Here is a 24,378-nt window from a genome sequence, read left to right as displayed (position 1 = left end):
TTTTCATCAGCCCGGCTCCACATCAGGGAAATCGGGAACTTGAAGTTTCCTGTGAGCTCAGAGAAAATGTTGTTTATTTTCTGTAATTGTGACACAGTCCAGATCACAGCGTATAAAATATGTGTTTCTGCGTTATCTGGCTCATATTCGTCTTCACCTCCCGCCCACACGGGCCATCACGTCCGTTGCTTAGCACGTTCAAAGTCTTGCTCAGGGGCACTTCATCAAGATGAATGCTGGCCACACCGGTGCCCAGAATGTGCAGAAATGTTTAGTCTGCCTGTGATCCGGGCCTCGTGTCTCCCTCCCCGGCCTCTCCGTCCTGCTCTGCCAGTTGGCCCGTTGGCTCAGCTGTGTACAAACAAAGCCTCGGCTAAACACAGGACGGATCCGGCTCCACAGTTTCACTTCTTCCAGATATGAAAGTGCATTCCTGCCTATGGTCGACTTCCTGAACTGCTGTCTGTATTCATGCAGAGCTGAGCGGCTTTTTGAGCTTTTAGTTTTCTTCAGTTTGAGCTTTTCAACGAAACACTGGGATGCTTCATTTATTCTGATGAATGAAACTGCTGCTTGTTACATGTTAATGCATTATGGTTGGTTTCCTTGTATCTGATTGGGCTGTTTCACAAAGGTGCTAGCTGGACTGACGTCTGTGCAGCAAAGGAGAAAACACAGTCTGCTCACATGACGGCTCGCTGCCACAGGATCCACAGTTACGTGACATGAGGACGCCTCTGCAGGGCATCGAAGGCAACGATGACAAACAGAAGGCGAGCTTTAATTTAACGCCAATGTGGAAAAACAAAAAACACAGAAGCTCTGTCACAGTCTGAGGCTCACAGACAAACCAGTGAACAGGCCGAGGCTGGATAATTGGGACTAACGGGGCAAATCTGAACCGAGCACAAACCAGACCTGCAGCCTGAAATTCAGGAGCAGAGGCCAGGAAACAACCGGCAGCAAACCCGAGGATGCAAGGTGAAGCAGGAGGGATGCTTCAAGTTCAGCTGGAGGTTCAAGGTTCCTGGAGGATTCCTTAGACCTTAGTGAAAACAGGACCGCAGCCTCGCCGTGATCACGAGCGATCCGTGAGACTGGGGTCAGCTCTTCAGCGACTACGTCACTGTGGGTGGAGGAATTTCTGCTTCAGACCTCTGAGCCTTGACTGAATTCCTGTGATTTTTGCAGGTAATCGAGTGCAATTGGCACCGTGACCACATTCAGTCACACACTGACTCCATCTCATCCCCACCACAGTCACTCTGAAGGTGACAGCTGAGTGTGTGAGACACTACAAAGCCTAGCACGTTTCACATATAAAATGCATAACTGAGCATATTTACTCTTCTAAAAATGACTAATCAAATAAAACTAATGCTTAAATAATTTTTCCCTGAGACAGTTTAACTTTATCTGTCTTACACGTCTTTTCATTTAAGTGAATATGGAACATTTTCTAATATGTTCCTTTTATCTTCCTTTGTTGTTTTAGTGTTTATTGCCTTTAAAGATATTAATGCACCTTGAAGCAACTGTTATATAACTACAATACTCTGCTCTCTGTACACCTGTCCATGCTCCTGATTGGTTACGTACTGTAAACCTCTTTCACATAAACACGTTAATAATTAGACTGAATACCCATGGGGTGATCCATTGAGGTAATACCCACCTTCATCCAGCTTCATGTGACGTGATGATGTCACATCCTGTACATGTTGAACTTTATCAGTAGTGCAGATGCTGGCAGGTAAGGGGGAGGGGGGCCCTGGAATCAAAGTGAGGGTCCCGATTCAGCCAGCATCTTTGTTCCCCCCTCAGCGAGGCCGGCGAGGGCTGAACGCCGCAGTGTGGCAGCAATTTGGAGTAGTGCTGTGACAAGAATGTGCAGCTGTCTGCATTTGAGAAGCTTTAAATGTTCGCGGCTGTCTGGAAGGCGCATTTCACGGCCAGTTAGTCGGCAGGAAGTGTGTTGGGCCGGGGTGTTTGCGTAAACAGCTCGTAATGGTTTTAGCCTGCGCACACACTGTCTACGTACACACAACATGTATGCAATCACGTACTCTGTGCATGCACAGACCTGTGAGTGCACACAGTGCGTGCACACAGGTGCCGCGCATGGTGCACACACATTTCTTGGAGCAGGGTTCTGAGTTTTCTCTGTGGGTTTGTGAGTCCTCCTGCTGGAAGGATCTTTTGTGCTGTGAGCAGCTCCAGGCTGCAGGAGGAAATCGTGCTGGAATCAGCGCGTTCAGAACGAGACTGAGCACATGAACGTCAGCCCTCACATTGAACCCAGGACCTCCTCCCAGCTGGGTCATTTTCTAATATCAGAAACCTGTTTTTTATTAGCTGCAGAAGGCACAGCTTCACTGGCCTTTTCAAACTTAAAGTTCATTCATGTTTCCTTTTTCTCTCCTCAGTAATACTAATAATAATACTCTCAGCTGATTCACAACTGAAAATGCAGCACACCAGAACAACATGCTCGATTATTACATTCGTCCACATTAATATGAAACTTATTTTAGGTGATCTTTTTTCTGAGTCTGCATCTCACTTGTTTTGCACATGTTTAAAGATGGTTGCTCCCTCCAGCTCCTCTCATTATTTAGTTTTTTATATCGATATGAAGTGCAGCAGTTTGGTTTCACGTTTGTATTTAGCTCTGGTTTGGAGATGGAGTGTGTTTTAGCTCAGCTGGTGAACACTCAGTGACCCGGTGTCTCACTGTCCTCCTAGTCTGACTGCTGTCGGCGTTAAAAAGCTCCTCAGTCCTGAAACACTTCTTTTCCCATTATGACAACGATAAAAGGCGTTAGCTGAGGTCACTCCCCGGTCTGACGTCCCTCTCTCTTTAATTAGAAAGTGATTTTTCCTTTTGTGTGCGACCGCTCTTATTTATTTGTGTTGGAGTCCCAGAGCTGCTTCATCTGAGTCCAGCTCGGGTTTCCCGTCGTCTCCTCTGAGTGTTGGTCAGGTCGCAGATGGTTTAACGTAACTCCACACCACTTATCTCATCCACTCTGCTCCAACTTCTCATTCAGACCCTTCCTCCACTTTTCAGGTGTTTTACTTTTGCTCCGATGAGCTCATGGATTTTTGTGGTGGCCCAATCAGTGTCAGCTTTCAGCATAAATGCGACAGTAAAGCAGAAGCCTGTGCATGTGTGCTGGTTTAGTGTTTCAGACAGACTCACTGAAAGCTCTTTCCTCCTCTCGATGCGCTCCTTATTCTCCGTATTCTGCTTATTTGAATGGTCTTACATCTTACCGTGACGTGCTCCTCAGCAGACACGGAAAGCTGTGTGAATAGTGGAACAGATTTGTCATTTTGGAGGCTGCTTCTTTCTGCCTGTTAAATTAACGCCCTCCGTCTGTGTTTTCAGGTATTGCGTGCTCCACAATGGGAACCACTCAGAGCAGGAGAAGAAGTCCCTGCACACCCACATAGAGTCTCACGAGTCCTGCTTGTGACCAACGACACGGACACCGCCGCCTTCACACATCTGGAGCTGAAATCCGTCATCGATGCTACGAATCCAGAGCCCAGCAGGACTTTAGCGGTGTGTCAGAGGGGCGGGGCACTGCCAGTGGGCCATCTGGTTTCAAAGCTCCACCGAGACTTGACCCGCCCGTGAGGCGTGCATGTAAAGCCAGCGCTGTGTCGCGTTGGTTCTGTCGTCCGCAGAGGCCGGGTGACCCCAAGCGGAACCAGGACGGCGATGACATCAGCGGGCCGCTGGCCACCACACATGGCGGTGGCGTCTGTAGGAGGATGTGATTAATGACTTGGAAGTGAATCATGTGGCCAAAGCGTTCTGATGACACTCAGCGGACCCGTTTGTGATTGCGTTGATTCCACGATCTCCCTGTAAATGAGCCTTTAAACCAAGTGTTTCAGTTTCTAACTGTGCTTTTTCTGAATATCCACACAAAGTCTCATGAATCCTCACTCGGCCGAGAGCAAAAGGCTGCGTTTAAGCCTTGATTTAAACTGTCCAAGTGCATTATTACAGAGGCTGGTGTGCTCATACGCCACCATCTGAGTGATTGTCTCTCTTCCACAGTGAGAGCTGCAATGAGTGATTGGAAGTGTTGGTCGTTTCGGTGTTGTCAGAGGTGTTTGTGAGGCTCTCAAAGGTGATTCAGCCCGTGTTACATCCATCCCACCCTGACGCACCACGTCCCCTCTGCATAAACAAGTGTCTGCATTTGCTCTCATGAAACCTGAACAAGCCAACCGCTCGCAGTCACGTCTGTTTCCCTGCGTGCCTCCATGCAGGACTCTTCCTGCTGCTGCTGCTGCTGTTGTGTTTTTTCTCATTAGCACGAGAAATCGGATTAAAGGCTGTCACACATCGGCCGTGTCATTTCACACGATGAATTTGTCCCATTTGTTTTTCCAGATTAAGCTGAGTCTGACCAATCGGATCACTGCGTTTGGTAACAAATCGCAGCATGTGAAAAATTCCAAATTTAGTTTTTTGCAACGCGCTCGGTGCGCAAAGGCCTCAAGTCGAGGAAGCTTCCGTTAACGCGGCCTAGCACCTCTACAGTCTCTGAGCGCTACGACACGCAGGACGCCAGTTAAAAGTAAACTCACCAGAGCATGAATGTCACCGCTATCGTCCCCTATCACCCTCACTTGTGCTGAAGGTGGCTGAGAGACTTGGGCATGTGAGGCTCGAACTGCAGCTCTGTGACGTGTATATCTTCATTTTACAGTCGGTGATTTCTTAGGCGCTCACAGGCAGGTCTGACGCACCCGGTTAAATGGTGACCCGGCTCCAAAACACACACAGTGTTAGAAAATAGCAGGAGGCGAAAGAGAAGCACGATCCAGAGGCAGATCCTGTGCCTTGGCGGGACAATGATGAAATTAAAGTTGCTGCCGCGGCTTCTCTGCCACTGATTTAAATTGGCCCTTTTTGCTAACATTGTGGTCGTGACAGTCCAACGAACCCAGGTCACTCCAGGGCTGCTTAGTATCTGCTTACTGTGGAGATTTGTGGTCCTCTTTTGGTCAAAATGTTCTTCACAAAAAAATGATTGAAGGTTTGACTGTGAGCAAACATGAAAGTTTAACATTGGAGCAGGCTCTCCTCCTGCTCTCTTTACTGGAAACAGTGGTGCTGGAGCACATTCAGCTAATTCTACTTCTTGTTTCTGGCTCTTCTTTTTTTTGCTGATAAAAACATCTCTCACTGCACAGAGCTGTTAATAAAAAGATATCTATAAAGCAACAAAATTCAGAGACCAAGGCTGATGTCATACAGAGGCAGAGACAAACAGTCCTCTCAGATCTCTTAATCAGAGGGACGCACTGCTGAGCGCTGATGCTGCGGCACAAAGACATACGAGGGGCTCTTGACACGGAAAGGTAATTAGACATCATCAGAGATGGCTAAGTGGAAATATCCAACCACGTTCAAGCTCCCAGACTGACATCAACACCCATGTTGTTCCGGCACGCGGGTGGATGTCAGCTGCAGTTGGATATGTGCAGATGGTGAGCGTGGTCATAAACACAGTTTTTCGGTTATGCTTTGGCCTGCAAATGCACGGCGAGGCCGGTAACGTGGGCGTGTTTTGTTCCTACGCGTATCTGTGGACTCGAGTATCACTTTAAATTTAAAAGACATTGAAATTAAGGCCTCATTGTTCCGTGTTTACACCAACTCATAAGAATTCATGAGAAAACAGCGTGCCCAGACCGTGGTTAGACCTCGGTTCATAATGTACTTGCAATCGATTCTCCAAAATTGAAAAGCAGTTGGCTTTCAGGGCTCAGACGCGTTCCACCTCTGCCCACAATCCTTTGCAATTTGGAGTAATTTCCTGTAACCGGATCAGATGCTGTTCTCACTGCTCGCCTCTCTGAAGGTGCAGCTCCAACCCAGGCTGCCTGTTTCTGTGCCTGTGTCCCTGAGAGCGGGAGAGCAGGGCAATAGGTTCGTAAAGGGCCGTGAAGATTTTAGCAAACAGAAAATATTCTTCAAAGCTGCTTTTGTCATGAAAAGTTCCTGAACTGTTCCTGATGTGGAGCCCAAACAGGAAGTGTGCAGTTTATCAAAATGATTTCTCATTTATTGTTATTGTTATTATGAGTGTGACACCAGAGTCCTCACACAGCTGATCTTTAAGTCGTCCAGTGTTCTGAGCATCGGTGACATGAAGCATGCGTGCGAGATAATCCGAGCCAGTTGGCGAGCAGCAGCATCACCTCCTTCTAAAGTGAATTCTGGCTTTAAGCAGCTGATCCGTCCCTCACTAACATCGCTGCAGATGGTGTCTCTGAATCATCAGTCTTCCTTTTAACTGTCTGTCTGTGACATCAGTCGGTGCCCGTCCTTGTGTGTGTTGTAAACCTTAGCTCTCCAACCTTTGCAAACTCTAGTGGGACAGTTTTTTTTAAACAGACCAAAAGCATCACCTGTCTGTTTGGAGAGCAAGTGTGAGGTCAGAGGGCCATGCAGCCAAACTGGAAACGCCTCCATGATCCCACGTGTGAGGACATGTAGGTCTTATCAAGTCTGACGACAGCCTTGGATTAGCGCTGCGTGCTCACGCTCAGAGTTCTGCAGAGGAGCTCAAGTCTCTCGTTTAATGTTCGGCTTTGTGACTACAGAGGTCAGTTTCTACTCTCCGTTTCTACTCTCACTAGAGCCTAAAAGCACAGGCAGCAGCAGGATGTAGTGGGTATTTATTAATCTGACCACACAAAGTTTGTTCCTGCGGTTAAAGGAAGGAGACAGATGAGTTAAATTTCAGCCTGTTCAAAGCATTTAGAGAGAGAAACACAAAAACACAACAAATCTTATTATCTTGGGGGCTGTGACTGCACTACACCTTCAGTGTGTTCATAACCTCCAGTTTATCCACTGCGATCAACAGGGTTCTTCTTTCGTGAGCTCACACATCATCTTGGGACCGAAGTTCTCGGCAGAGCAGGCGGAGGACGCCCCCCACATGCTTCAGCGTTTCATGGCTGCTGTCCAAGTCCTGCTTTATAGGAAACACAGCTGGATCTTTCATTGATAGCGTTGACAGAATCAGGATAAAGACTTCCAGCAGAGTGCAGAATGTATGCATGCAGCAGGATGTGAACAGCAACTGTCGGCTGCTCTTCTAGTGCGTCTTCCTCCTGCTCTGAATCACGTCTGCAGAACCCGTCAGAGGTTTGGAGCAAACCTCTGACGGGTTCTTTAACTTCTGTTCACAGCCTGCAGCATGAATGTGTATATAAACTAAACATATAACTCCCATAACCTGTCCAAAGGAGACAAAATGACTTTTATAAAACTCTTCAGTATTTATTTTGACAGAACAAAATGGGTATTTTCATGTATTAAAAGAGCAGAAAAGCTTCTCTTTCAGGGAGCTGACATGTGTATGACTTTGTTTCTGTTGCTATGTGACAGTTCTGATAAAGGAGAATTAAAGAAACGTTGATAAGCCTGCTGTTGATCTTCTTTGTGAGTCTGAACACAGAGACGGCATCAGTCGACTGATCGAAACGTAATGAAAGTGCTTCGTTACCGCCGCCGAGCTAAGCTGAGCTCGCTTTCTTTTTTGATACGTGAAGCTCATAAAGATGAAGTTTCAGCTTAGCGAACTGAAACTTGATGATAAAGCCCAGAGAGGACTTCATTACTAGTCAGTGATGAATGGAAGTATTGCTCACCTCTGCTTTCTCACTCTGTGTTTTACCATTTAAACCAAAGTCATCCTTAAAGTGCAGATGAGACGTGCTCAGGGCTGCAGGTACACTCATGTAGATGGACGCCAGAGGGCATGTGATAGTTCGGCCGGGCTCGGCACACGTGCATCTCCCACACCTGTGCATCCAGCTCTACAGTCGAGGTGCAGGTGTAGCAGAGCTCAGAGGGTCAGGCGTGCTTATTGTTTTGGCCTAAGAGTCCCAGCTGTCCCCTCAGAGGACTCACTAATGATCATGTGAGTCTTCATAGCCAAGGTGTGGGGTAATGGATTACTAATTACTCTTTACTTTTCTTAAGAGTATGATACTTAATAACTCACTGAAGAAAGTAATTAGTTACACTACATTATTACTCTGTAAGATGACCTGAAACTGTCTCATAATTATAGTTGTAAATCTGAGGCTGCGATCCCACCCACAGACCCTGTGCTGATGAGGAGATGCCCCATGTTTTTTACTCGCTGTGTGTGAACAAAGATGATGGGGGTGTTGACTTTAACCCCCACCCACAGCTTAGTTAGGTCATCTCAACAGGTCACATGACAGGGTTGGTGATGGTGTTATTACACTAGATCAAGTAATCACATTACAGTTACAGTTACAGTTATTTCATAGGTTCTTGAGGTTCTTGAGTTCTCTGAATCAAACAACATGATCAACAGTGGGGTTAAACAGCTGTGTCTTTGAAGGCACCACAACTGAATCAGGTGGATCATGGTCCTTTCTCCACCCTGCACCGCCTCGTCCTCTGACACAGAGGCAAGGCCATGCCCCTTCTTCTCTAATGTTTTGCATTTCTTGTGTCAGTGCGTTTGTGTTGCAGGTGGCTGATGGGCAGGGCATGGTCAGGTGAGTGATTGGGACCACCTGGGTCTGGTGGTGTGGTGTTTCCAGTCTGAAGGCGCATTATGTTCCTCCCCCTGAACTGCAGACGGCTTCTACTGTCCACACACACGCACACACACACACCAGTGTACTGACTCACATACCTTACAGCATTTAAGTCTGTCGCTGTCACCTCCTCCTAAGTCTTCATCAGAAAAACAGAAAGAATGAATAAAAACATTTTCACACACAGCAGATGATGATGATTATAATGGCCCAGCTTTGGTCCTCAGACATTTGGAGCTGAATGTTTTAGCAGAAGAGCCAGAAAGGGGTTTTTTTCTGTTCTGTCAGCAGGGGGCGACTGTCTGATTGTAAAACAATCTATGAGAAACCTCTGAGCTCAGCAAACAGCTTCCTAATTGGTCGCTGCTTTCGGTCCCGTTAGAGTCACAGGAAGCAGGGGGTTCAGGGCGGGGCTACACACTTGCCCCTCCATTGTCACAGTTGCTATGGGACGTCCATCATTATGAAGCGTGATGATGAATAATGCCCAAAGCTTTTAGTTCAGGGGTCTCAAACTCGCGGCCCAGGGGCTGATTGTGGCCCATGTCACCCGTACATTGATGTGAAGAAATATAATTCACTTTGTCCCTGAAGTGACTTTTTTTTGTTAAAATAAGTTCTTTAAAAAGCAAAAAATGATTTAATATGAATGCAATATGAGCAGAGAGTACAAACATGCTGAGGGAGTGGCTGTGTTAGTTCAGTGAGAGAGTCACAGTCTGTACACTTATGTCTGCATTTTATTTTGTTAAATACAAACAAAATGATAGCAGAAGTGCTGCCACGTATCTGGAAAGACAGAGAGGAACAATGTGTTTATTTGGTAGTTCAATGAAAGGCTTCAGTTAGTTAAAATCTGCGTTCACGTTTGCAGTTTTGTCTTGTTATACCATATTTGAAAAAAACAAATCATTTTCAGAAATATTTATGGGTGTTTTCTTGTTTGGGATGTTTGTTTTGTATTACTTGAACACTAAAGTGGCCGTCTAATCAGACAACAGTGCCTGCAGTGGCCCACCGCTCATTGAAGTTTGACACCCCTGATTTAGAGCTTCAGCACTGCTTCAGGTTCGGCTCCAGAGGTTCCAGGTTCGCTTTAATCGTTGGAATTTTCTTGAATGTAGCACAAACTTATTTTATTTATAACTTTATGTTATTGCTTTGGATGGTCAGCAGGCTTATTCAGAACCCTTCAGCTGTTCCTGACTGTGGTGAAACATGAGGAAACTTTTCATCGATGCTGTGAGGCCGTAACAGAACCAGCCCCCCCCCTGGTTCTGGCAGGGACCAGGGGGGACAGAGAACTGAAACACAAATAGCTGCTCACAAACAGGGATTCATATACATTAAATACTGAACACAGCTTCTGATGAAACCTGCAGGTGTGCACGCACCGACATTAACGATAACTGACTGAAGACATGTCATCTTCAGCTATTTCACTGTATTTACTTCAGCTTTTAGATTCAGACTTGTGGTCCGACTGCAGGATTCCTGCATGTATACTTCTGAAAATCTTACCTCCTAATAATCAAAGGTCAAAGGTCAGTGTTTGAGGTTGTTGGTTTTTTTACTGTTGCATGTAATATGAGTGGAAATCAGCTGTGACTGCTTAGATTCAGGGCTCTGTACAGCAGATGAAGGATGAAGCTGAGGACGTGGTTTTCTGTGTGCATACTGGAATAATGCACAGAAGCTCAGGCCTTGGAGCGTGCTGCATCCACAACAGCGTCTCAGACGCAGACGTTTGAAGAGCCTGCTGTGAAGAGGACAGACTGGAGAAAACTACAGTTTATCTGCACCAACAGCTGCAGGGTGAGATCTGCCACAGCAGACTGCACCGAGACTTGGCCTGCTGCAGACAGAGACGCCTGCGGTGACCCTCCAGTCATCACTGGAGGAAATGCAGACTTGCTTTAGCATCATTCACCTATAAAAATGATTTCACTGACACTGAAATTATTTTTACATTTTCTCTGTTGTGCACAAATACAAAAAAAGGAAAATAAATGAAGGCAGAAAATGATTCAGGCCTGTGAGTCTGATACAGCTGACGCTCCTCTGTGCAGGTCTGCGAGCGTGCAGCAGCATCAGGATGGTGTGCAGAACCAGCACATCTGTGTACTGTGTACTTTATCTGTGGTGCTATTAAAGTACTGCATTCTGAGGTTTAATATAACGAAACATTAAGCATGTTTGTCTCAGCAGTTTTCCACATGACTGCCTGCAGATAATCTGTGTTAGCCCTCACGTCTGCCCAACATTCAAACACAGCTGATGGAAGTGATCTCGAGCTCTTTGCCAACAGCAGATCTTTGCCAATCAGAAGCAGACAGAAAGAACGAGAACAGCAGGCGCAGAGCTGGGGCTGAGACTGGCAGTCAGAGACGGCGAAGTTAATGAAGCAGCCGATCAACATGCCGAGTCAATTCAATCAGGAGGAGAAAATCCTTCCTGATGAGAGTTTAATGTGGTTGCCGGCAGCTCGTTGTCTGTGGACCCAACAGAGTGCACAGGAAAAAGAGATGTGACGGAGCTGACCGTTCCCATTTCCATTCAACTACACGCTGACCTCTGCTTAGTGTTCCCAGAGCACGGGGAAAGCATTCTCCACTTCTGAGAACGCCTTCCGGCTCACTGTGCCCTCTGCTCACGTTCCACCTGAACACACTGACCAAAGCCCAAACAGAGTCCACACAGAGTCCACACATATTCCACACAGAGCCCAAACAGAGTCCACAGAGAGTCCATGCAGAGCCCAAACAGAGTCCACACAGAGTCCATGCAGTCCAAACAGAGTCTACACAGAGTCCATGCAGTCCAAACAGAGTCCGCACAGAGTCCATGCAGTCCAAACAGAGTCTACACAGAGTCCATGCAGTCCAAAAAGAGTCTACACAGAGTCCATGCAGTCCAAACAGAGTCCACACAGAGTCCACGCAGAGTCCGCACAGAGCCCAAACAGAGTCCGCACAGAGCCCAAACAGAGTCCACACAGAGTCCATGCAGTCCAAACAGAGTCCACACAGAGTCTACGCAGAGTCCACACAGAGCCCATACAGAGTCCACACAGAGTCCATGCAGTCCAAACAGAGTCCACACAGAGTCTACGCAGAGTCCACACAGAGCCCAAACATAGTCCACACAGAGTCCACACAGAGTCCACGCAGTCCAAACAGAGTCCGCACAGAGTCCAAACATAGTCCACACAGAGTCCACACAGAGTCCACGCAGTCCAAACAGAGTCCGCACAGAGTCCAAACATAGTCCACACAGAGTCCACACAGAGTCCACGCAGTCCAAACAGAGTCCGCACAGAGTCCAAACAGAGTCCAAAAAAGAGTCTACACAGAGTCCACACAAGCCCAAACAGAGTCCACACAGAGTCCACCTAACCTCTTCAGACTCTGAGCATGCTCACATGAGCAGGTGTTAAGCAGGCAGAAAAAGAAGCATTTACAGCCCACCTGCTCCCAACCAGGTGATATGTTACCATGGTGATCTAACAGGTCAGACCTAACAGACTGATGGGTCCATTCATTTCTGACTCTGAGCCGAGGGGCATAGGCACGCCCCTCGGCTCACAGTCAACCTGAAGCAGAAAAAAAGACGATTCATCTGCTCCAAAACTAAAAAGCTCAAATGACAGTTCAGCCGTGCTTCAGCACAGAAAGGGACATTAGCACACTAGTAACATGACACACTGAGGCTGTTTTTCCTGATTAATAACAGTCAGTATGTAGGAAAGAAAGGAGTGTGCCTGTCTGCGTGTTTTCATGCAGGTATGTTGCAGGTCCTGCAGACAGAGTGTGCAGAGAACTCCCCCTCACAGTAAGAGAATCTAAGAAGCTAACAGTAACTGTAACAGACTAGTTACTGTAACAGAGTAACTAGTTACAGTAACTTTTACTCTGTGACAGGTGTGTGTATGCTGATAAAGAGCGGTGTCCGCTGAGACTGATGGAGAAAGGCAGGAGCAGAGACAGGTGAGCGGGCAAACTAGATAAACTGGAGCAAATTATCTTTGGATGTGATCATCGTCCACGTCTGGGCTGGATGTGAGCGCTAAATCTCCACAGGCTTGTAAAGCATGAAATCAATTAGACGTGCAAAGACTTTAGTGAGACTATTCCTGATGTTGGAACGAGACTCAGATGACCTGTGGGATTCATCAAGGCTGTCTGATTGGATTGAGGCTGCGAACGGAAATAAAAGCAGGATTCACAATGGTGAGGGATGACACTCAGACGGTTCTCGTGACTCAGACGGCTGAATGGTGGGGTCAACAACTACAGTATAGGTGATGCGGATGAACTGAGTGGGTGTGGACTTTCTCTGGTTGGATTGAGTCTGTCTACTGTGAGAGAACCACGAGTGAGCCACACAGTGAGTAGTTTATATCTTGTTTTAATCTGAAGGTTTGCCTGCCTGATATCTATCGCCTGTATCTAAGCTCTCACACTTGCCTCTCATGCTGACCTGCTCTGTGTGTTTTAGTACTTTAGGGCCTCGGAAGGTCGTCAGAGAATGAAGGTACGTTTAGATGTAAATGTCCTTCATCAGACAAACATCTGCTGCAGCTCCCACACTGTGTGCTTAAAGAGGAAACCCTCATTCCTCTCCTCTGGTCCATCAGACTGACAGTGGGCCATTATTTCTTCATCCACACTGAGTCCTTTCATTTCTGGAACAACATATTGAATGGATTTTCACAGCAAAGGTCCATTTTCAGCCCCCGCTGTAATTGTTCTGGCTTTAGAAACAAAGAGAGCGGCTCCATCGTCGGCTGTCCTGAGTGCCTGACATTTACAGTCTAGTGGCAGACGAGGTGAAAAGGCACAAAATGCCTTTTGATGAGCTAACAAATAGAACAAAGAGGCCGAGTTCTCTGTGTGACGTGATGAAAACAGCTTCTGTGAACTCTGCATCCTTCACATCCATCTGTCATGGTGTTCTGCAGTCCAGACTTCATCACTGAAACCTCATCCTAAAGATTTTCATTTTCATGGACACTTCTCTCTGTCTTTATGTCCTCGCTTCATCTTCATCACAGTCCAATCCAACCGCTGTCCTCACAAAGCAGCAAAACTGCACCTGCTTGCGGCTCATTCATCAAACAGCTGTCAGATATTGGAACATGATTCATGGGAAATCTTTGAAATGATCTTTGGAGACGTTTACATACCAGCCCCTGCTTTTTCATGCGGGGACATCTCATACATGACTTTGAAGTCATCCATTTATCCTGTTCCTTCATGTCATCGGTAGCGTGTGTGTGTGTCATGGAGCTGGGGCATCTCTGCTGCTGAAACTTCAGGTGGATATAAGCTGCAGTTCATTGTTCAGCGCTTAGCCCACAGCACTTAATGCACCCTTCAGCTCAGGTCTCTCAGAAAGGTGCAGAGACTCTGATTGGTCAAATCCCAAACCACCCAACCAATCCAATCAAACCACCTGGAAGTCGCAGTGCAGCATGTGGGACGTCTGCGTGATACATAAACTCACCTAAAAAGCTTTATTTAAAAAGAAAGAAACAAGGACAGAAGTCAGGCTGACCCTGCTGTGTGTAGGTTCAGTCAGATTTGACTGCACGGCTGTTTAGTCTGAAAACCAAAGAGCAGCCAGCATCCAAGGAGGTGTCTGAGAGAGAGGAGAGCCACCCAGCTCTGAGCTCTGAGGGCTTTTACAGAGCACAGCACTCTGGGAACTCAGCCACACCTCTCACCTACCACTCTAACGGGCCTTAAGGAAGGACTGGAGTGGAGTGGGTCGTCACAGAGGTAAGAAAGTTTGTGTGATTACTTTAGCTAATCCTTCAGACTCAGGGCAGCGCATGCATTGCTGATCGCTGCAGATCAGAACTGCTGTCTGAGCATCAGGATGACTTCTAGCTGTTTGTGACGGGATGATCAGTGCTATCCACCCCACCCCTCCCTGGTTTTAATGTCGCCATCAGACGATCGTGGCAGTGTCTCAGACATGAGGATATGTTGGGTCATAGGAAGTGCTGGGTCTGGAGGTGGAGCTGTGCTCAGCAGAGGACCAGACCAGGACCGCTGAGACAGTTTACATAATGATGATATTATTATTATTATTATTATTATTATTATTATTATTATTGGCTGTGTATAACACTGTGGTGCAGCCAGGCCTTCAGTAAAAGGAGAAAAGATTTCAGTCTGAGATTAGATGTGTTCATTTTGATTAAAAAACTAACAGGACAATAAAAACCAGCTCAGACTGGGTCAGCAGTTTTATTTAAAAACTCCAGATTTTGGATTTTGGGTTTTTCTGAGCTGAACTGGAACTAAGTTATAGATTGACTATAGATAGACTGTTTCTAATGTTTAGGTCATGCGTATCTGTCTATCTGTGAATCCAGGTTTGGTGGACACAGCTCAGGCTGTTCATGCTCTGTATCCATCGCCCGAGCTCTCGGGTTTATGTCTTTGGAGAGGTAAAGGTGAGGTTGAAGTCAGCAGAGTCAGAGAAAGACGAGAGGAACATCTGTAGTTAGAGGGCAGGAGCTGAGAAGACTGTCTCTGTGTTTGTCCCTCGTCGGAAAGCCAAACCCAGCATGGAAAAGTTCAGCTTCTTGAACGGCTCCGATTCAAATTAGACTCTAGCTCAGGCCCGTAAACACGGGAACTCTTACAGCAGCTTGTGTTTCGTGACGTTTTGCCAGATTTGAGGTTTGGCCTGCCGTGACGAGTCATATTAAATCCCGCTTCCTGGTTCTGTTTACCGAGTCAACATCTAAAAAATCAGGAGGAAATCCTGGTTGAATGTTGAATGTAAACCCAAGCTGCTTCAGTGTGTTCGTGCCGGACTGAAAATTAGGAACAGAACGCTGGACGAGCACATCATGAGCTCAGAGGGCAGCTCTGATTATTGAATGAAACACAGTCAGTTTATTTTCAGGATCATCATCAGCACCACTTGCTGTCGGGTTCTTTCTCCCAGCAGCAGGACAAAGCCCTAACCCTTCCCCCCACAAAGACGACATCTGATGACCTCCCCTTGCACATCGGTGTATATCAATAAAGTTTTGGTTTGGCGCCCATTAGAGCAGGTTCCTGTTTTTTTCCAAGAGTAACTCCAGGAAGCTGCAGAGGCAGAAACCACCCTCACTAACTTCTGATCCACACCAAGTCATTGTTTTCTATAAGCTGCCTGAAACATGAAGCCTCCACCCAGAGTAGAGTATTCTGACCTCAGTAAACACTTCCCAGGTGGGTTTATGGTCTCAGTTACTAGTTTCAAGATTTAGTCAATCCAAAATTACATTATTTGGTAATTTATGGGGGCCACGTTGTGTCCCTGTATGAGCTGCAGTGTCTTTGGTTTCTCAGTCACATCCAATGCTCAACCAATCAGTGAACACCATTTTCACCTGAGTCTACCTCCCTCTCTGACTGTGTAGAAAAGTGATTTTCTCCTCATATACAAATTCCTGTTTTTGTTTTTTTTTTGGTACCATATCACCCTATTAGAGCACTTCACTCTCACACTGCAGGCTTACTTGTTGTTCCTAGAGTATTTAAAAGTAGAATGGGAGGCAGAGCCTTCAGTTTTCAGGCTGCTCTTCTGTGGAACCAGCTTCCAGTTTGGATTCAGAAGACAGACACTATCTCTACTTTTAAGATTAGGTGACCCTAAATCCTCCCTTAGTTATGCTGCAATAGGTGTAGGCTGCTGGGGGATTCCCATGATGCACTGCATGTGCTGCATGTGGTGTTTATGCACCACAGGTACTTGTCACTATCTTATGTCTTGTCTCTCCGTCAGTTTATTGGTCCTGCCTTCCGCTGCGCCTCTCTGAGCCTGCTGTTGTCCTGTTGGAGGTCTCTTCCTGTTTAAACAGAGTTCTTCCTCCCCAGTGTCATCATGTGCATTTAAAGAGGATCGTCTGATTGGTCAGTCTTTATCTGAGCGTATAAAGAATCTTTAGATAACTGTTGCTGTGAGGTGCTGTGTAAAGTATTGGGTGCTTCCTCCAGCCCTGTGCGAATGTCTTTGCTCCGCTGCCTGTGGTTAGTGACGATTGGTGTATTTGTGTCAATCCTTCGTCCAAATATTTGCCTCCTTTGGCTGTAAATAGCGCTGAAGCTGCAGGGGTGAACCTCCACTTCCTTTTGCACTGTTTAGTTTATTTCGGGGAGCTGGGTTGGAGTTTAGAGTCAGCACTTCTCTGACGCCGTGTTTGTTATTTTGGCCTCGGTTCACCCCGGAGAGGCTTTCAGTTATTGTCACATTTTTAGCTGCTGTTGTAAACCAGTGTTCATCCTGACTTTGATTTGGGGCTTTGGTCGGGAACACCCTCGTGTTGTGCTCTTACCACCGTGGACGGAGACATAACAACACGACAGCCTGACATTTAAATAATATCAGAAGAGCCTAAAGTTAAGATTTAAAACTGGTTCTTTAACCAGGTGTCTGTTATGTGCAGACACAACACCGGTTCATCCTTGAGTTAGGAGTCTTTTTATGCTTGAATGATTCACATGTCAGAGTTCAGAGGCTCAACAAACCAAAAAATTCCTGATTTCCTAATTTTTGAAAGAGCACTTTAGAAAATTAGAACCAAGTCTTGAGTGGGTGATTTGGGACTTTTGCACAGAACGATATATTAAAGTTTCAGTTTTATTCAAATTTTTAAGTAATTCAAGGATTTAAGTCTTAGTATTTCAGCTGATCGACACAGGTAAACAAACCTGTCCTCACCTTTAGAATTATTTGACCTCATGCAGCCTTTTCTCACACTTTCAGCCTCTTCTAGGTTTCAAAGTCTTTTTCTTTGCAGACAGACGGTACTGTCAGCGTGCTGACAGCATCCTATGAGGGCGTCTGCTGTCGCTGAGGTGCTGAAGGTTGTTTTCTGTCACAGCATGTCAGTGTGGATCCCCCTACAGGGGGAGCTTTTCATAATGTCTAATATATGACATTAAACATAATGTATTTCTTTATTAAACTGACAGATATTGTGATGTAGCACATAAATACTTGGAAGGTCTGATTTGTCCTGAACTTGATTAGATAGCGGGCAGGGCGTCCTCTACAAGTATCAAAAAATAAAATGTGAATTTCTTACTGACTTTTCTAACTTTTCCTACTGTCGAAAAGTGATCATCTGATTATTGTTGTTTTCTCTGTATTAGTGTCGGGTATTAACCTTAAATTATAAAGGATCTTGAGGTGCCTGTTGTTGTGATTTGTCACTATATAAAGAAAACTAAATAGAACCTGAGAACTGAGCTGGTGGGCAGTGAGAATATGTGATGAGTGGATTAATAAACTTTGTGAGAGTTTGTGCTAGAATTGTCCCAGAAACACCAAACAGTTTGTTGGAAATCCAGATAAATATGATCTTTGATGTGTGACAGTATCAGGTACATGTGTTAATGTGGTCAGAGGTGTGAAAGGGCTGCATGGATCAAAGGAGCTGTTCTCTAAGACATTAGGCAGATATATCATTTATCAGTCCTGTTGGAATAACATTGGTAACACATGCTTTACAGAGCTGAGCCTGATTATCTTCATCTGGACTGACCATGCTTCCCAGTGCAGGAAGATCGAGTCTGTTTAGTCAGAGTACAGAGCTCAAAGTCCATAATATTAAGAACATTTCAGGCTGTCTTTCATGTGTCTTTTCAGTTTCTGTAATTGAGTTTAAAATAGTTCATCATGTCAGTATTTTTAACTCATCTTTCATGCGTTGACAATTCTCCCTTAGATAATAAGACTGTTTGTTGTGACTTTCTCCCTCCTCATTCAAGGCCACCCGCGTCGACCGAAGATTGTTGACTTTTCCCTAACCGGGTGAAGGGACACTTTCTCTAGGCGGAACACCGAACACACACACACACACACACGCACACATACGCATGTACACTGACACATACCTACACTCACCCCCCCACCCCCTCCAAACGCCTTCGAAGCTATGTCTTCTATGTTGTGAGATGTGATGATTCATGTGCTATGTGCTGAGGTATTTTTTTTCTGTTCTCAAACTGATCTCCCTGTTGGAGCTCAGTCTGGGGGGAGTTCTTTTTTTCTCCTCGCCTTTCCTCATGATGTGCATTTTCTATGGTTTCAGTTCAGGTCGCTGCTCGTGTGGTCGACCGGCCAGTGCTACCTAGGCTGACCTGTCTCCCCGATGTGATGTTTGTGTATTGTATGTATGGTCGGCAAGGTATCATCTATCTTAATTGCCCCTTGGGGATAAATAAAATTTTTTTGACTTGACTTGATTTTGACTTAACATTTCTGCAGTGAGAAGACTTCATGTATCTGTGCCAAGGCCAGTGTTGGGAAGGTTACTTTTAAAATGTATTCCACTACAGAATACTGAATACATGCCCCAAAATGTATTCTGTAACGTATTCCGTTACGTTACTCAATGAGAGTAACGTATTCTGAATACTATGGAATACTTAATATATTATCATGCTGTTTACAACTACGTGAATGTACTATTGCTGTGATTTATTACTGTTACTGAAGGTCCGAAACGTAGTAAAGGGACCTCTGGCTAATACGTCGGGTTAGTGTCGGGCTGGTAGCCGAAAACTAGCTTTACTTTGTTGTCTGGGTCAACTTTGCTTGCGGGAGACAGAGAGAGGCGTTGAAAGGCTGCTCCAACGGAACTTATTGTTTCCGGAGGAAAACACGAACACAGTGTACAGTTGAGTCTTAATAGCTTACTTACAAATGGGCTCGTCAGGCACTCTTCTTGGCTGCGGTGGTTATTATTATATTTACATGCTTCCAGCTCCCGTTTTTGCTCCGTGACAGCTCGGACTTTTCCTTTCTCTCCCTCCCTCGCTCACAGACACATAACGTGTATGGCAGTCCATTCTCCCTGCAGCACGGACTACACTGCCCATCAGGCTACATTCTTTAGAGCTATGCCTGTAGCATTCTGCCTTTTAGCTTAGCACAACAACAACAACAAAAAAGCGCTCTCTCACCCAGGAAACAGGCAGAGAGAGAGCGCGTCACCCTGTAACCATGGCAACCGTAACGCTGCCGCCTGGAACAACAAAACGTAGCTGTCAAACAAACCCAAACAATCCTGACCCGCGACAATATGAAACAGGAAAGTACCGCCGTGTATTCCATTTATTTCACCAAAGTAACTGTATTCTGAATACCACCTTTTTAAACGGTAACTGTAACGGAATACAGTTACTCATATTTTGTATTCTGAATACGTAACGGCGGTACATGTATTCCGTTACTCCCCAACACTGGCCAAGGCCAATGTGACATCACAAAGCACATTTTTGCTCCAAAGGCAAAAGAAAATTAAAATTAAAATTAAAAATACTTGACAATCAGGACAAAATTCCACACAGATTTCCAAAACAGATTGCATGATATTCGAAGGTTGAAAGATCATCTTCAATATAAGCTTTTCTGTCTATGACTCACTGTCATGATCCTGGATCATGTTGACCCAGCATTCTTAGTTTTCGTGTGTTTTTTGTATTTTGTTCTTTATTTATGCCTTGGTTCCTAGGTTGTTCTGTTAAGATGTTGCTTATTTGATTTCCCCTCGTGACTTTACCCCCTGTGTGCCCCCTCTGTGTATCTGTGAGTCGTCGTTTCCCCTCCTTGTGTTTTATTCCATGTTTTCCCCAGCCCGTTATGTCTGTGCTCTCCCCGTGCTCTCTCTCTCCCCCTGGTCTGCCTCTGTGTGCTTCCTGTTTTACTTTGATAGTCTCCCGTCAGTGTGCGTCAGTGTTGTGTTTGCTCCTGCCGTGTCTCGTTATGGTTATCAGTGTCACCTGTGTTCCCCGTGTGCTGCCGCTTCCCTCATTAACCCTCTGTGTATTTATGTCCACGTCTCCCTCAGTTCAGTGTCGCGTCGTCAATGTCTCTTCTCTGAACCTGTGTGCCTTTCTCTGTGTTCCCTCGGCCCTCAGTTTAGCATTCCCAGTTTAGTTCTGTTTCTTTGTGAAGCCTGCAATAAAGCAGAGATTTTGAGTTCAGCTTTTGTCTCTGTGAGTTTTGCATTTGGGTCCTCATCTGCCTGCACACAGCTAGTTCATGACACTCACTGTCAGCCTGTCTGGGTGTACCTGTACCTGATGTCACCTGAGGGAGGCTCCACTCCCCGCCTGCTCCCTCATTGTATAAGTAAGAAAATGGATGGATTAACTTTTCTGGCAGCATTTTAGTGCAATGAAGTAGTGAACAGTAGAGATTTTGTGAGATGCTGAATTGGTGGTACTGATCTTTGGTGCCCATCTGCTTTGATTCTGAGTCTGTTTCTCAGAAGGACGCAGCCTGCTGTCGTTCCACACATCTGCTGTGAAGGTGGTGTTTGTGTGTGTTTATTGTCATATTCTGAGAGCATGGTGTAAAATAATGTGCTTTCATTGTGAACGTCAGAGGCAGTGGAAATAACAGGAAGTCCCAGTGGATTACGCGCTGGCGGGGCGATAATGGGGCGTCGCTGTGGGGTGTCGGGGTAAATGGATTCCTCTTGATGTAGCAGGTGATCGTAGAGGGCGGCACTCAGCTGCCGGTGTTCTCATCAGCTTGTTGTGACCTTGTTCTGCTTTCACTGGTCTGTTTAAAATGCTGACTCATGCAGGAGGTTAGGATTCGGAACATGTGAGAGAAATCACAGGAATCAGCAGCATTGGGGTTGTTACTCATGAAGTAATCTATTACACATTACTCTGCACTTTTCTTAAAGGTAACACAGTACATTAGTTAATTACTAGCTGGAGAAAGTAACTCATTAGTTAGTTTTTAACCTATGAGCATAAAGCAAAGGATAAAGCGGTCGTCACGGTGATTCTGATGTGGAAAGTAGAAACAGAGGCTGAAGCCTGACTCCTCAGCTCTGCCTCTGTTACCTGCTGAAGTTCAGGCTCTAGCAGCTGGGCCGGGGTCTGCATACACTCAGCTTCAGTCTGGGTTCTTGGCTAGCTTAGCATTAGCATGCTGTCTGTGAAGATGCAGCGTTAGCAGATGTTTCTTTCCTGTATGCTGTTAGCACTTCACCATGATGCTCTTGTTCTTTTTTGCAAAATAAAAGTAATGACATTCACGCCCACGTTGCGTGACCATTGGGAGTTTTTTACCAATACCTGCTTCAGTTCACTGAATGTCATTGGTCTGTTGGTCTGTGGTCGCCATATCCCTGCGATTCACTTCCTGTGTGTGGAAGCAGCTTTAGATGAATGGAGATGAGAGCAGCGAAGGTTCACACAGATCTTTGGTGTTGAAGTTTCAAAGTGTTCGCAGCATCAAACCAGAAAAACCTCTATCATGTTCTGGGAGCATCTCTTACCTTTGGTTCATGCTACCATCCTCTACTGTTTCATAAATGTCCTCGGAGATGAGTTCCCACTTGGAGCAGCACTAAGAGTCCTTTTCAAAAACTGTGTAGTGAAATTAAAGTTGACGTAAGCTATCACAGTAGTAAGCAGAAGCTTCCAGCTTCCAGCAGGGATAACCTCTCTAACTCTGCTTTGTGTTGTGTAGAAGAAAGAAACGAACATGAGCTCGGTGAAAGCAGAGCACTTCCATTGTGGCTGCTGTCAGCGTCTGCTGTGAATTACAACAAATTCGCACAGATTTTCAGGAAAATTAAAGTTTAGATCAAAGAGAGCATAAACACGTTAAAATTATCAAATGCAGTAGTTAAGACCGAGGCCACATTTCCCACTACAAACTCATATCTGCACTGCAGCCTAGGTTACACACATTCATGCTCACTTTACATAAACCAACAGTACTTAATATTTTTCCATATTGTGGTAACTTATCACCATCTGCTTAAGAACCAAAAGCAGCTAATATGCAGAGAGCAAAGTAATCACGTACTTTACTAAACTGCCCAAATTGAAAGCAGAAGTACAGCAACAGGAAAAATGCAAGCTGTGCTGTCCTCACCCTCAGTTTTCACCAGGGAGATAACGATGGTCCAATAACCAGATTTATTTTCCTTTTTTTGCTGGTTTATCAAAAAGCTTCAATATGATCAACCTATCTCTAATAATTGGCTATGTACCACAGGCCTTCAAGCTGGCAGCAGTTAAACCGTTACTTAAAAAGCCATCTCTAGACCCAGCGGTCTTAGCTAATTATAGGCCAATCTCTAACCTTCCTTTCATATAGAAAAATATTTTTGAAGGAGTAGTTGTCAAATAGGTAACAGATCATCTGCAGAGGAATGGCTTATTTGAAGAGTTTCAGTCAGGTTTCAGAGCTCATCACAGCACAGAAACAGCTTTAGTGAAGGTTACAAATGATCTTCTTATGGCCTCTGACAGTGGACTGATCTCTGTGCTTGTCCTGCTAGACCTCAGTGCAGCGTTCGATACTGTTAACCATAATATATATATATATTTTTTTTTTTCCCCCTGTCCCGTTTGGATCTTTAGCCATCAGAATTGTTGTCTTAAGGCCAAGAGAGATGCCAAGCGGATTTACTTTACCAAGTGGATCATCATGGCCTTGCCATATTGGTCCATTTGATTGACCTTTATTATAATTATGTATTTATTTTATTTTCGGTTGTTACAGTCGGGACAGACATGACTGGGGGATAGGACAGGGAGAAAGAATGAAAGAAAGAGGGGGAGAAAGAAAAATAGAGGGGAGAAGAGATGGTGAGAAAGGGGAGAAGAAAGAAAGGGAAAACAAACAAAACACCTGGATCACCTGTATGGAGAAAAAAAAACAGAAGAGAAAACAAACAAACAAAAAACAGCAACATAATAAATACAGCACCATCACAATAAACTAGCTAGCAGTAGATAACAGTAGATACTAAATATTAAATGTTATTGTGCAGCACGCAAGATAGACAGCGCACAATGTGCTTTGAGGTAGCAGCCAAGAAAGGTGTAGTTTGTCTGTGAACACCCGTGTGTACACCTGTGTGGATAAGCATGCTTGTATTCCAAAGGTTTCTCCATGTAACGATCTGCTAGGGAGTGTGGGGAGCCATAGCCCCGTCCCCCAGGGCATGAAGCAGGTATGGAGGAGATCCAGGCCCCAGACATCTAGAGGCCCCAGAGTACGAGGACCCAAGGAGGACCACCAAAGGGGGGGAACCGTGCCACCCTCCTGGGAAGAGCTGAGTAGAGCCCCAAACGAGAGGTCACCCAGCAGCCACAGAGCAGAGGCCAGAGGGGGTTGCAGTGGCGTGCCCGCGGGCTCTGCCGGCAGCCAGCTGCGCCAGAGAGGACCGAGCTTCAGGCCCAGAGGCCTGAGGACACCCCACCCCCCGGAAGGGGCCCAGCCGGGCCACAGGCGCCAGGCCCCGCCAATCGGCCACCAGGAGTGAGCCGGTACATACATGAGTGCCCAGCCCCAGTCGACAAGAACCACCAGCACACCAACGTCTGAGGGCATCAGCCACCGGCAGGGAGTGTGGTGAGGGGAGATAGGCCTCCGTATTTTGGAGGGCCTGAGATGTTCCCAGAGAGGTGGAGTCTAAGACCCAACCTGACATATAGACACAGACGAACAGGCGCACGCAGACTCAAACGTGTATTCCCACCCCACCATAATATTCTATTAGCGCGATTAGAACATGCTGTAGGTATTACAGGCACTGCGCTGCAGTGGTTTGTATCATATCTATCTAATAGATTCCAATTTGTGCATGTAAATGGAGAGTCCTCTTCACACACTAAGGTGAATTATGGTGTTCCACAGGGTTCAGTGCTAGGACCAATTCTGTTTACATTATACATGCTTCCCTTAGGCAGTATCATTAGAAGACATAGTATA

At 45.8% G+C, this 24,378-nt stretch overlaps 1 protein-coding gene across 3 annotated transcripts in view; it reads left to right on the top strand.

Moving 5' to 3' along the window:
* Positions 1-7,442, top strand: part of htr4 (5-hydroxytryptamine receptor 4) — a 138,236-nt gene extending 130,794 nt beyond the window's left edge. For all 3 annotated transcript variants that reach the window (XM_065469733.1, XM_063492679.2, XM_063492689.2), the window contains one exon: positions 3,392-7,442. In XM_065469733.1, the coding sequence (XP_065325805.1) occupies positions 3,392-3,479 (88 nt within the window). In that variant the 3' untranslated portion in view covers positions 3,480-7,442. The remainder of the gene's footprint in view (positions 1-3,391) is intronic.
* The last annotated feature ends 16,936 nt before the right edge of the window (positions 7,443-24,378 follow it).

Source organism: Pelmatolapia mariae, linkage group LG2 (genome assembly GCF_036321145.2).
Source record: "Pelmatolapia mariae isolate MD_Pm_ZW linkage group LG2, Pm_UMD_F_2, whole genome shotgun sequence".
In the NCBI taxonomy this organism is placed as follows: domain Eukaryota; kingdom Metazoa; phylum Chordata; class Actinopteri; order Cichliformes; family Cichlidae; genus Pelmatolapia; species Pelmatolapia mariae.
This window is presented reverse-complemented; position numbering and strand designations above follow the sequence as displayed.